General features: G+C 44.2%; 1 protein-coding gene across 2 annotated transcripts in view; it reads right to left on the reverse strand.

The window, feature by feature from the left end:
- The window catches only part of Diaph1 (diaphanous related formin 1), a 94,603-nt gene that overhangs the window by 4,369 nt on the left and 77,085 nt on the right, over positions 1–13,149 (reverse strand). For both annotated transcript variants that reach the window (XM_055622539.1, XM_055622538.1), the window contains 8 exons: positions 8,704–8,798; positions 8,359–8,460; positions 7,867–8,106; positions 7,614–7,743; positions 6,630–6,754; positions 5,700–5,864; positions 5,457–5,592; positions 3,547–3,633 (listed from right to left, as the gene is read on the reverse strand). In XM_055622539.1, coding sequence (XP_055478514.1) covers positions 3,547–3,633; positions 5,457–5,592; positions 5,700–5,864; positions 6,630–6,754; positions 7,614–7,743; positions 7,867–8,106; positions 8,359–8,460; positions 8,704–8,798 — 1,080 coding nt within the window. The remainder of the gene's footprint in view (positions 1–3,546; positions 3,634–5,456; positions 5,593–5,699; positions 5,865–6,629; positions 6,755–7,613; positions 7,744–7,866; positions 8,107–8,358; positions 8,461–8,703; positions 8,799–13,149) is intronic.

Below are 13,149 nucleotides of genomic sequence, written 5' to 3' on the forward strand. Positions count from 1 at the left end.
TGTGTGTGTGTGTGTGTGTGTGTGTGTGTGTGTGTGTGTGTGTGTGTAAGAAACCTACACCCTCAGCGCTTCACCAAGCTAGATGCTGCGTTGTGGAAACAAGCCTCAGCAACTGCCGTAAAGGGATATGGATGTGCTTTTCCTACTTTCCTTCCCGGTCTCGCCTCAATGTTTCTTTCCCACTCTTTTCTAAAGCACTCAGTTCTCCAGGATCCCACTGACATGTCCAGGAAAATGTGGCTGAGTATCTCTTCACTGCAGCTGCACGTGTGCATACATGTGCATGCACACATCCGTCTAACTCCAGAGAATGAACGGGAGCACACTGCTGACTCCACAGACTGAACACCTGCCTTGGAACAACATGGAAGTCAGCAGGTCCAGCAAGTCACATGCTGCTTCTTTCTCTGGCTGCTTTCTCTAGGAGTCCCTGTTGGTCCTCATCCAGCAGAACTTCAGGGTATCTCTACACTCACAAGACTTCTGACTCATTACCCATATCTTAAGACACAGGGGAAGAGGACAGACAGAGAAAACAGCACAATCCCCCAAGCCTTGAAAGCAGGTACACTAAGGGATGGACACAAAGTGACCCATGGTCAAGAAGGAGAAAACTCTTCTTCTAACGGATGAAAAAAAAAAAACCAAGGAAACTCCAACATTCCATTTTCTGATATATCTCCATAGTTACCAATATGCTGAGCAGACCAGACAATCAGGAAATTGACTTCAGAACCAGGCCAGGGTTTAACTGTGTAGGCTCTGGAACAATTACTAACAAGGAGAACGGGCCCTCAGATTTGGGGTAGAGGTGGAGCCTGAGAAAATGGTCAAAGCTAGAATGCTAGAAGTTGGGGTAAGCAAGAAAAGCACTACCTAAGTAGTACTAAGATCACAGCTCAATTTAAAAAAGTTTAATGGTTCAGGAAAAAAAAAATCCGGAGACATGAGCTATGAACTACCACTAAAGAGGAAGTGCTCTTGTTAATAAGCTTCCTCAGGGAAGAGGAAACTAGGACAGATGGGACAGTCATTATCATCCTAAATAACTCATCCTTGTCTGAAACGATCCTAATTATACCTCTTGTCCTATTTTGACAAAATTGGGGAAGAGTAGTAATATGGGAACACTTTCCAGACAAGGGGGGTCATCAGAAAACCTCCCTGGTACAATTTCACCACACCCAGAAATCTTGTTGTAGTATCGCATGCCAGTTTTCTGGCCCAGATAGAGATCATTGTCATTTCCTGTCCAATAATGCAGGCTTAATGGGAAGAGCCCTGGATTGGATATACAGAAGCAGGATACAATTTGGTTTTATCATTATGCTTGGACAAGACCTTAGGTAGTGTCTTAACTCCTCCTACATATGAGCAGGGTGGATACGGATCAATAGCAGGGATCTAACATAGACCTCGATTAGCATAAGTGAAGTTTAAAAGGAGGCTGGGAGACAGCACAGGGAAGACTCCAGAGAGATGGATGTCTTTCTTGACTTTCATTCTAGTATGTAAGTGGCTTACATGCAATTCAGGATTGGAGATAAAGTTGAATCATTAAAACCACAAGCTGACTCAATCACAGCTGGAAATAGCAGCTCTAATACAATCACATGGATTCTTCCTCTTGACACTCAAGCCATTGTTTTCCACACCCTGCAGACCATAGCAATTTGCAGGCTACTTTTTAAATGAACCAGCTCTGATAGTAACTCTCCTCTTCCAGCTCCTCAATGGGTCTTTGTATATGGCCACTCCCTCAAGTCTCCAGAGACTAGAAGATTTTAACATTCCTGGAGACTCTAGGGAAGAAGCTAGTGTCTTTCAATAGACAGTGGCCTCTGAGACTGGAAAGACTGTGAGGCAGATAAGCCTGACAGTGCTTTTGGTCCTTTGGCTCTCAGCACTTGGTCATCAGCAGCAGTTCTCAACCTGTGGATCTTGACCCATTTGGGGGCCATATCCCAGAAATCCTGCATATCAGATATTTATGACTCAAAACAGTAGCAAAATTGCAGTCATGAAGTAGCAATGAAAATAATTTTATGGTTGGGGGCCTACTACAACATGAAGAACTATATTAAAGGGTCGCAGCCTTAGGAACGGTAAGAACCACTGGTCATGAGACACAGCCAGTCAAAGAATAGAGCAGGTGGGTGCAGCAGCCTTGGAGGGAGCTTGCAACCCCTGGAGCCCCCATACTTCAAAACTCCAGCCCCCCCCCCCCTTTGAAAAGAGCCTAACTCCTTGGCAAGCCACTCTGATGCCTCGCTTTCTGTTCTGATTCAAAGTACACAAGTGTAAAAAGCTCTTTGGCATAACTAGAAATGTTTTAATAAATCTCCCAGACATTTGGTGAGCTTAGCAAAGGAGATCAGAAAGACAAGAGTACAAGTGGAAGCTGACTTAAACTATGCAATCCTTATTTTCAACTTCTTTTAATTTCAGTATTTCGTAAGAGTCCCCTTCCACTGTCTCTCTATCTGCAAGACAGTACACTGACTAATTTAGATTCTCTACTAAAAAGGTTATTTTGACAAAATCCCTTCTTCTCTATTAGCAAGCCCTGGTTTTTCATAGGAAAATAGAGACAGGGGCATCTCCCACAGAGGGACGTCACTGATGCCTGGCCTCTTGTATAGGAAGCATCTGGGTCTCTAGTACAATCCCTCAGGAAGAGGTTGAAAAGGGAATTCCCCACCAAAGTCGGAAGCAGACTGGGCTTAGGTAAGAGGGCCAGGGAGGACAGCTCAGTGAGCTTACAGTACTATGCTGCTGGGTAGGAAACAGTGTTTCAAGAATCTAAGTACCAAAGGAGTCCCATTAGCTATCCTGGCCATACAGAGGCCTATCTGTAAAGCTGAGTGCCCTAACCAGAGTTCTAAGCCCTTCATACCCACTTCTCTTCCCTTTTGAGACCCTGTACTCAGAAGCTGTCATGTGATGAACGAGTTGTACCAGGGATTTGTTTGTTTTGTTTAGAAAGGGCTTCAGAGCATATCCAGAGGTGCTCATGGGAGAAAAATTTCCTGAGTGTTTAGAGTATAGATAGAAAGAGGTAGCCAGTTATTACAAGAAAATGACAGCAAACCATTTGGGCCATGAAACTGAGTTATAAATGGGTTCATACAATCTGCACCTTTGGCTAGGCTCCTCCTTCCAGGGTGTGCCAGGCACTACCGGTCCTAGAGATACTACTGTGTTCTTCTCTCTCTCGAAGTTTCCAAATGAAGCTCATATCAAATGTGTCTACAGACTCTCCAGCAAATGGGAGGCTTTAACTCTGTCACAGTGATGCTTCTGCTGCAGTTCTTACTCTTTGACAGAAGAGTAAGAAGCCATCACATCTAGGCCTCCAAAGGATCCTTGTGAGAACTTTGTAATGTGGGAGGAAGAGGCCTAGATAATCAATTCTTAATGCATGGAAACAGGAAGTTTCTAAACACTGGAACATCACTTTGTTCTTTAGTCCTCCACTAGCATGACCAGGAGCAGAGACACCGCACCAACCCCCAACAACCAACTGAGTTCCATCTGTTTACTTACCCTGGCGAGGCCCTCTCTTCCGTCGGAATGCTGCCCCTGACTGCAGAGCTTCTAGAAGGCTGTCCATCACACCTGTCTCATCTCCCTCTGTCATGAACAAAGACAGAGGTGTAAATTCTTCAGCCAGACTAGCACAGCAAATATCAAGCTGCACAGAAAATGCATGGCTGCTGTGTGACTTTCCCTCCCTCACACCGGCTGACAGTTCCTAACAGACAAGAACTGTTGAACCTTTCAAGTCTCAGACCCACATTTACTTTACTTGTGTCAGTTTAAAAAACACCTGAAGACTCACTGCCTGTTAGTGCAAACCCTGAAGTATGTCATCCCACCCACACTAATCAGGACCAGCATACAAACGTCTAGGACTGTCTAATTTCAACACCTGAGTAAGCAGAGACCATGGTTATAAAGCAAAGGCAGGTATGCCAGGCAAAGCAACCACAGCTGTAACCCCAGTACAGGGAGTTGGAAGCAGAAAGACGTGGAGTTTGAAGCTCGCCTGGGCTATGTCGGAAGAATTATATGTGTGTGGAGGGGGAGGGAGTGCAAAGCAAAACTATTGTAACTATTAGTGATCCCAGTGTTTTATTCCAGTCTGCAACAACCACTGAGGGCTTAGGCTGCAGGAGGGTTAAAGTAGGAGAATCCACTGGGTCAAGACTGTATTCACGTAACTACTGCTTCTGGCGGTTGCATCTTCCTGAAGACAGCTCTGCGTGTGAGAGCTGAAAGCAGCCTGGCTGGAATGCAAAGAGTTAATGTAGAATCCTAGTTCTAGCCAGGCTCAGTTTCCATGGCAACAGCTCAGGATAGAGAAATCTGAAACTGAAATCCCAAGGAGCTGGTTGGCTACTAGATAAAGACTAGGGCTCATTACTGCCTGCGCCACCTGCTGTCTGAACTTCACCAGTGCAGCTGACCTACATTCAATTTCATTTGCTTGACACAGGCACTCAGAATAGGGTAAGGTCCACTACGCCACCTGCTGGCTGGGTCATAGCCTTTACCTCAAATGCCATTTGGACTCCACCTTACTCTCATTACATCCTATGCAATCTAGAAGGGGTAAAGCCCTAGAGGCCCAGGGAGAACAGGGAAGAGTACTTGGTACGATTTTAACAGTGTTTTGGAAAAAGAGTTTGTGGCTTAAATATAACTGAGGTAAGGGCAAGGAACTCTCAAGGTCTCTGGGAGCAAACCACATTCGTCTTTACTGTTTGTGCTAGCATATTTGTAAGTCTTGACAGTCTCAAGAAGCCCTCACTTTCAGAGGCTCATGGCCCTTCAGATCAGCTCAAGGCCATGCGCAACACATGCTGCATTTACTTTATTTCCGCTGCCCAAAGGACTAATGGGGGCAGGGAATTCTCAGCAGGAAAAAAAGCAGACAGGAAACAGAGGGCCAGTAATTGAGACCATATGTTTGAACAAAGACATGTTTCTGCTGGAGAAAGAGAGTGGCCAGCTTTTCACCCCCTTTTAGAAGTTCAATCTATTTATGATCTCAGACGTACATACAGCATGCTAAGAGGTAACAGGAACACAGTATTGGTGAAATAAAGATAAAGGGGTGCTAGTTACTATAAAATGGGAGGAGTCAGGGAAACATTTTGGTAGCCAAAAATATTTAGCAGCAGGAATGAGAACAGGTTAGGAAACATTTTTGACAGGCAGAAATAAAGAGTTAAGTATGATAGCAATTTCCAAATCACAAGGGTGATGAGACATAATTCAAGAGCCTGAAAAGGAAAGGAAAAACAAAACATGTTAAAACCCAGCACCAGGAGCTCAGAGGCAAAAGGTTGGCAAAGCCATTTGCCAAGAGCAATGTTTAGACCTGAGCTATTCCGTGTGGGGCTAGATTGCAGATGGAGAAGCCTTCCGATGCCCCCTTTCACACTTCCCACCTGCATTCATGTCTATGAGCTGCTCTCGCTTCTGCTGCTTCTCCAGCCGCTCTTTTTCTGCCTTCTCCTTGGCTAATTTTGCTCTCCGCATCTTTTCTTCTGTTTCCCGGCGCTTCTGATTCTCCTTGACCGCTTGCTGGAGCAGGGCGAAGGGGAGACCAGATGGAGTGTATGTGGAAACATGTAAATCCACCACTAATCATTGGCAACCCCATGAAAAATTAGCACTTCACCCTTGCTCACCAAAAACATGTTCCTAAAGTTGTGCAGATCCATAAAGAATTCTTCCACAGACAACTTCTTGGGGTCAAAGATGAAGTAGTCACCTAGCTCCTTATATAGAGTCTCCATATTAGAGTGCATCATCCGTAGCTTATTGTACTGTTCCTGTGCGTCCTTCACAAAGCTGTGCAGCCAAGGAGTAAAGGACCAAAACCAAGAAGCGACCCATGCAGTGGTGGCACACACTTTTAATCATAGCACCCAGGAAACAGAGAGGTGTGAGTTTGGGCCCAGCCTGATCTACAGAGTGAGTTCCAGGGCATCCAGAGCTAACCAGAGAAACCCTGTCTTGAAAAAACAAAACAAAACAAAACAAAACAAAACAAAACAAAACGAACAAACAAAACAAAAAACAGCAGACCCAGGTCGGAGAACCACTCAAAGATGCAGAATGGGCTGCGCAGGGTATGGCACACACCACTGCTCACGACAGGGAACAGAAGTGCTCTTAAATATTTGGAAGACGACAACGACAAAACATAAGCCATGGCTTATTTGTACTAGAGAAGCTGCAGAGACTACTACAGAAAGAAGGCTGCAGAGAAAGCTAAGAAATGCAGTTTTTCTGTAAAATAATGAGGTGTAAATCAGAAAGTGGCAGTGGTTACCTCTGTGAAAGGGCATCTCTGTGACTGTAATAGGACACACAGTAGGGACTCAGGGTTTTTTAATGAAGATAGGTGTATTTATAACAGGAATGGGACAAAGAGTAATAACTTAAGGGGACTTGTTATCAACAAGGCTTATTTTCCCTGCTATCATAGGCTTAAAAACTGTGTATTTAGCAGAAGAAAAAATTCACAGGTAAAAACTGAATGCTGTTGTCACCTATCCCATTCCCCGGGGGAAGACGTTCCCTTCCTAGGGACCAAGTCCTCCAAGACAGGATATAGTCATCTTCTCAACAAACTTGTCCTTTTCGTCTGTAGCAGCTGGGAAATTCTGAACATCGCGCTCTACATCAGCAATCTGTTTCTTCATCTGATCTAGGTTCTTCTGCAAGTTCTCAGCAGAAACTATGGGAGAACAGAAGAGCTTACTGCTCAGCATGAGTTCTAGTAGCCTCAGTCTGCAGTCACCCTGCTTAGACACTTCCTTCTCTTCTCTAGCCTACACACGCTGGTTTTAGTCTCTGCAGTAACAAAGCATGATATTTGCTAACTGAACCTCCAACCTCCACATACTGTACGATACTGACAGAAACAAATTTTGTTTAAGAAGAACCCATGAGGGGTTGGGAGTTTAGCTCAGCAGTAGAGCACTTGCCTAGCAAGGCCCTGGGTTTGGTCCTCAGCTCTGGGGGGGGGGGGGGGGAGGACCCATGGGATTCCTGAGATCTTGGTCTCCTTTTGAAAGGAGACATAGGTAGGAACACAGAAGCAGGGTAGAGATCTGTCCTATTTCAATACGGTGATTTGTGTAGTTCCAGATAGTAAGGCCCATTGCTAAAAAAAGCTATGGACCTAGACTGTGGATCTTTTCAGCATGCTTGCGTGTATATCCAAAGAAGGGGAAAAGCATTTCCACTAGTACAAAGGGAGCTCTCTTCAGACTCACATACCTCCCTGTACCTTAGATACCTAAATGCCTAACCTCTCCTTAAGTCTCACTTAAAATGGTCTGAACTGAAAATGATTTAAAGTCTTTCCCCCTGTAGACACTTTTAGAGCTCAGGACCACCTTCTTTTTTAGAAACTATTTCAAAATACATTTATTTGTGTGCGTGTATAGGTCAGAGGACAACTTGTGATAGTTAGTTCTCTCTTTCTACTATATGGGTCCCAGGGACTGAAGGGTTGGAAGCAGGCATCTTTATCCACTGAACCATCTTGCTGGCCCAGAACTACCTACTAGCTTTGCCCTACGCTGCCTTACCTCGGCTGGCTTTCTCTACATGGGCAAGCTCATCGGGAAACTTGAGGACATCAGGGTAGTCATTCTCACATAACTCAGCCAAGAAATGCAACAGAGTCATCTTCTGATCTGCAGACTTGGTGTCTCGAAGCTTGAGGGGAGAGGAGAAATTCTTAGTTGAGACTTCTCCAAACCACCTTAGGCCAATACTAGGCTCCCTGTTTTCCTGTCTAGCAGCCTTCCCTCTGTCCTCCTGTCTAGCCCTCTGGCTCACCTTGCAGAGGAAGCTGATATTGAAGCCAAAAGCACCACCGTTCCTGGAGCCAGCATTCATGTAGTTCCCAACAAGCAGTGTGATCTCCAGGAGGCTGGAGAAGCTCTCGCTCTTACGCAGCTCCTCACATGCAGCAGTGACAGACACGATCTCCGGCTTGATATTCTCAACTTGCTCATTGAATTGTAGCTTGAAGAGGATGGCATTGAGGCGAGGCCGAAGACGGGGCACTGTGCCCATCTAGTGAGGAAGAAAAGAAATTCTATTATGGAGCTAATGGAGAGAGATGCCAAGAAAAGATCACAGGCTGAACCTCCTCTGGGAGAGCAAAGCTCCAGAGCAAGGGGGTGGGTTGAAGGAAGACATAGAAAAATTGACTGACTAAAATATCTAAAACAGATAAGAGAGTCAAGGAGCAAGCAACCAGGCTGGCCTTTAGAGGGAAGGGAACAGGGAGCTGCAGAAGAGCTGACTGCTACAAGCCTTACTCACCACCACACCAAACTGCTCTGACTCAGCCAGGTCATCATACTCATCCTTCAGCTCAGAAAGCATTTTTAACTGCTCTGGTTCCGGCATCTGTTTAATAAGGTTCTGGAAAAGAGAGTAAATGCTGCATGTGTGGTGAGATGAAAGCCTGAGCATCATACCTGTGTCTCTAAATCCCACACTCTGCCCAGTAACAATGATGGGAGCATGGGAGTGGGAGCAGCTTGGGAGATGGGGGACTCTTCAGTCTTTTTAGGTAACCACCAGGGACACAGCAGTTTCTTCAGCCAGCATTTTAAAATTCAAATTGCTTGAAGAAGCCAGTTCTGACACAACCTTGCTCCTTACCTGGATCATAGACTCAGTGAGAACAGCTTCATTCACCTCCAGAATGACGTTCTTAATCTCTTGATAGGGCATGCGGAAGGAACCCAAAAAGATTGCTGCCAGAGAATGAGATACAAAGACAAGTTCTTCTCATCTTCCTCTCTCTTCCAGACCATCCTGAAAGCCCACTCTGCCTGAACAGTGCTGGAGCTTCCATTGTCACCCATTCCCACACAAGCCACACAGCAACTCCATGCTCAGCACATTCAACAAACATCATGGCTGTACTCAAAGGAATCTCAAAACCACTCACCTGCCTTAGATGTTCTCGCCCACAAAGCCGCCATTGCCTGACCTGATCATTTTCCCACACAAACATACTCCTGCCCCAATATCCCGCCTGAAGCTTAGGATCAAACCCAGGGTCTTGTGCTTGCTAGGCAAGAACTCTACTGAGCTAAATCCCCAACCAGACCTGCTCATTCTTAAAATGGCCAAGTTCCACTCCTAAGAAATAGACTCTGTCCTTCCAATTCCCTTGTGTTCTAATCTGACCCTTCAATATTATCAAGAGTCCTCTATTGGGGCTAGAGAGATGGCTCAGTGGTTAAGAGCACTGACTGCTCTTGCAGGAGGCCTGGTTAGTTCCCAGCATCCCCATGGCCGCTTACAAACATCTGTAATAGCAGTTCCTGAAGATCCAGCATCCTCTTCAGGCCTCTTCAGGCTCTAGGCACATGTATATGCAGGTAAAATACTTATACATATAAAACCAAATCTTTTATAAAAACAGCTCTCTCTTTTTTTTGTCTCTTGCCCAACCACCCTGGCTTCCCTATCTGACTCTTTGTAGCCCTGGCTGTCCTGGAACTCATTCTGTAGACCAGGTTGGCCTCGAACCCAAAGATCTGCCTCCTGAGTGTTAGGATTAAAGATGTTGCATCACAACAGACAAGAGCCACCACAGAGGGCCTCTGAAAGACTCTACCCAGCAGGGTATCAGAGCAGAGGCTGAGACTCATAACCAAACTTTGGGCAGAGCTCAGGGAATCTTATGAAAGAAGGGGGAGATAGAAAGACCTGGAGAGGACAGGAGCTCCACAAAGAGAAAAAGAATAAAAATATCTGGGCACAAAGGTCTTTTCTGACACTAATACTCCAACCAAGGACCATTCATAGAGATCACCTAGAACCCCTGCTCAGATGTAGCCCACGGCAGCTCAGTCTCCAAGTGGGTTCTCTAGTAAGGGGAACAGGGACTGTCTCTGACATGAACTCTGTGGCTGGCTCTCTGACCACCTCCCCCTGAGAGGGGAGCAGCCTTGCCAGGCCACAGAGGAAGACAATGCAGCCAGTCCTGATGAGACCTGATAAGCTAGGATCAGATGGAAGGGGAGGACGACCTTCCCTATCAGTGGACGGCCTTCCCTATCAGTGGACTTGGAGAGAGGCTTGGGAGGAGATAAGGGAGGGAGGGTGGGATTGGGAGGAGATAAGGGAGGGGGCTACAGCTGGGATATAAAGTGAATAAGCTGTAATTAATATAAAAAATAAGATTAAAAACATATCACTATGTTATATATATATATATATATATATATATATATATATATATATATATAAAATGTTGTGTCACTATGGCCAGCTCTTAAGGCAACCCTAACATCCTTCTCCTTCAGCATATACAGTCAAGTCTATGCTAAAAACCTTCTTTGACCCAATGTTCCCTTCTATTACCAACATCTGTTTCCTTACTGCATTCTAAAAACACAGTAACCTATTTTTTCATTACTAGAACTTTCATCTATTCTATCTTCACAAAGCCAATGAAGACAGCAATCAGTGAGTACACTCTATAAAAGGTCCTATCTCAGCTGGAAAGATGGCTCAGAGGTTAAGAACACTCGCTGTTCTTCCAAGTCCTGAGTTCAATTCCCAGCAACCACATGATGACTCATAAAAGGTCCTATCTTGCCAACTGACTCAAATCTAGTGGCCACTCTCTTCTGGGTAAACTTGCCTTGTTCAGTATATTGGTTTCCACCTTTCAGAGTGATTTGCACTCAAGTGTCACTGTCCATCTCCTCAACCACCAAATCCCAGGAATTCTGTTTCTAGCCTGTGCCTTGCCTTTTCATCCTTATTACTTTGGTCTTAGGTCCTGATCATCCCCATTAGTTTAAAGCATTAAAACAGCTCATCTTCCTTTTTACTCTTCTCCTACTCAGAAACTGAGCCTGAAAATCACTTGCTAAAGCAGCCTTCCAAAGATGACAAAGGGCTGTGACAACCACTTTCCTAGCTAAACTCTCCTCGGCAACTTCTCCATGTGTAAGGATCTGTAGTTTCCAGACTGTACCAAGTTATCTCATCCAAATGGGCTCACCCCTCCTGATATAAGCTAGCCCTTCCCTTCACTTAACTCTGTTTAGATAGGTCTTCACCCCATTTTTAACCTTCTTAAGAATACTCTTGGTCTAGCCCTTCAACACTAACCATGTGGCGTGGAAGCTTAATACTAGTGCTTGCCTAGTATTCTAGCACGTCCTTATGGAGCAGTCACCTTCAGCCATTGTTTTGTTTTTCTTCCTGTCTTTACCAGACACATAGGTCAAGAGGACAGAGACTGTCTGCCTTGGCTTTGTATTCTTAGGATGAAACAGGCACTTCTGCCTCCTAAACTATCCTATCCTAAAATGATCTAATTCTATGCCCTCCTCCCTTAGTCCTGAGGAACCCAGGCCTGAGACATGCTAGGCTAATGCTCCACTGCTAAATGACATCCAACCCCTCAGTTCCTTGGCTTTTTTTTCCATTCATTTTGCACAGAATGAATATAGACTTATTTTTTTTAAAAAGTGAGAGAGGTCATGAAGGAGAAATAATGACCCCAATTCCTTTCTAAACTTTTTCCCATTTTAATAACATTCAGTGGAGAATAATAATGCATTACAGTCTTTCTTCTATTGTTTTCTAAAATAACAATTACTCATGTTTTAATGTTCCTAGACATAATCTTAGGAACAGAAATCAACATGACTTTAGTCTCTATAAAAAATGTCACCAAAAACTTTCATTAAGCAATACCTATAAATATCAATCTAAGGTTATATGGTAAAGGATTAAAAAAACAAAAACAAAAACAAAAACAAACTATGCTTGATTCTAAAGCATATACTATAGCTGAAGCGATTCATAAGTCAGCATGGTCCTGGGCAAGGAGGACATACACAACTTGATTTTTAGAGTAAAACTGCTGATCCTAATGCTGAATCTAAATAAAAGTGTATTATTTACTTTATTTTAATCTCCCCCCCACCACCACCCGCGCCATGTACGGTCTCGCTACGTAGTTATTGTTGGCCTGGAACTAACTCTCTATGTAGACCAGGCTGGCCTCAAACTCACAGAGATCCACCTGCCTCTGCCTCTCAAATGCTGGGATTAAAGCTGTGCACCAGCATGCCTGACCTAAATAAAACTTTAAAGCAATGGAAAAACCACTAAAACTGACTTTCTTGCCATATCACTCTGACTGTACCTATGGGTATGCATACTTGACTGGGTGATTTTGGCCAAGTCATGACATTTGAACTTCAATTTTCTCATGTGGGAAAATGAAGATAGTAACTATAAGATTATGAATGAGCTTATGGAATACATACTCTTTCATTTATACAGCACATGATTAGCATGTAACTAATAAAAGCTGTCACATGCCAGACTTTCAAATATTTGGCCAAAAAATTAGTATCTATATTACTCAGCATAAAGGAAGTTCAGAGTGATAGCTGCAATGAACAACAGGAAAGAAAACATTGATTCTGACCACAAAACAGGCCGTAACTATATCAATTTTGTGGAGAAATTTCTTCATTATAGTATATAAGGTGCTGAACTGAGCATGTGGAAATTGCTCCAACCTGGAATTTTTCCATTAATTGGAGTTCTCAGTCCAGGTGGCAAGTCAGAACCAAAGAAATATGGTACCAAATGCTTAACTCTCTGGAGTTACTGATCCTACTCAGACAAATACAAGATTCATCTCACTTATTCTAAATTTAAGTAATTTTAGTGTTAAATGAAGCCACAATAGCAGCTACATTATCAGAAACAGAAAGAAATACAGTGAGGCTGGAACCCTGTAGTAGACTTCCTGTTGACACAAGAAGTGGAACTTTGAAAGAAGTTTGCCAGGCATAGTGGTGCCCACCATGAGTGCCCAGCACTCAGGGGCTAAAGCATGAGGACTGCCAGTTCAAGGACAGCCAAGCTACATAGCAAAGTTACACCTCAACCCCACCCCAGCCCTCAGTAAAATGAAATAATAAGAAAGCTCGAGGTTAAAACCTGAGATCTGCCTCCCTTTAGCTCTATTACTAGATACACTCCTAAAATCTTCACCTGCTTCCTGACATAAAGCTGGATACTTGTCAACCCTGCTGTCTACTGAAGGATTCACTGGCA

Source organism: Psammomys obesus, unplaced genomic scaffold, assembly GCF_907164565.1.
Source record: "Psammomys obesus unplaced genomic scaffold, mPsaObe1.curated_primary_1811, whole genome shotgun sequence".
Taxonomy (NCBI): Eukaryota; Metazoa; Chordata; class Mammalia; order Rodentia; family Muridae; genus Psammomys; species Psammomys obesus.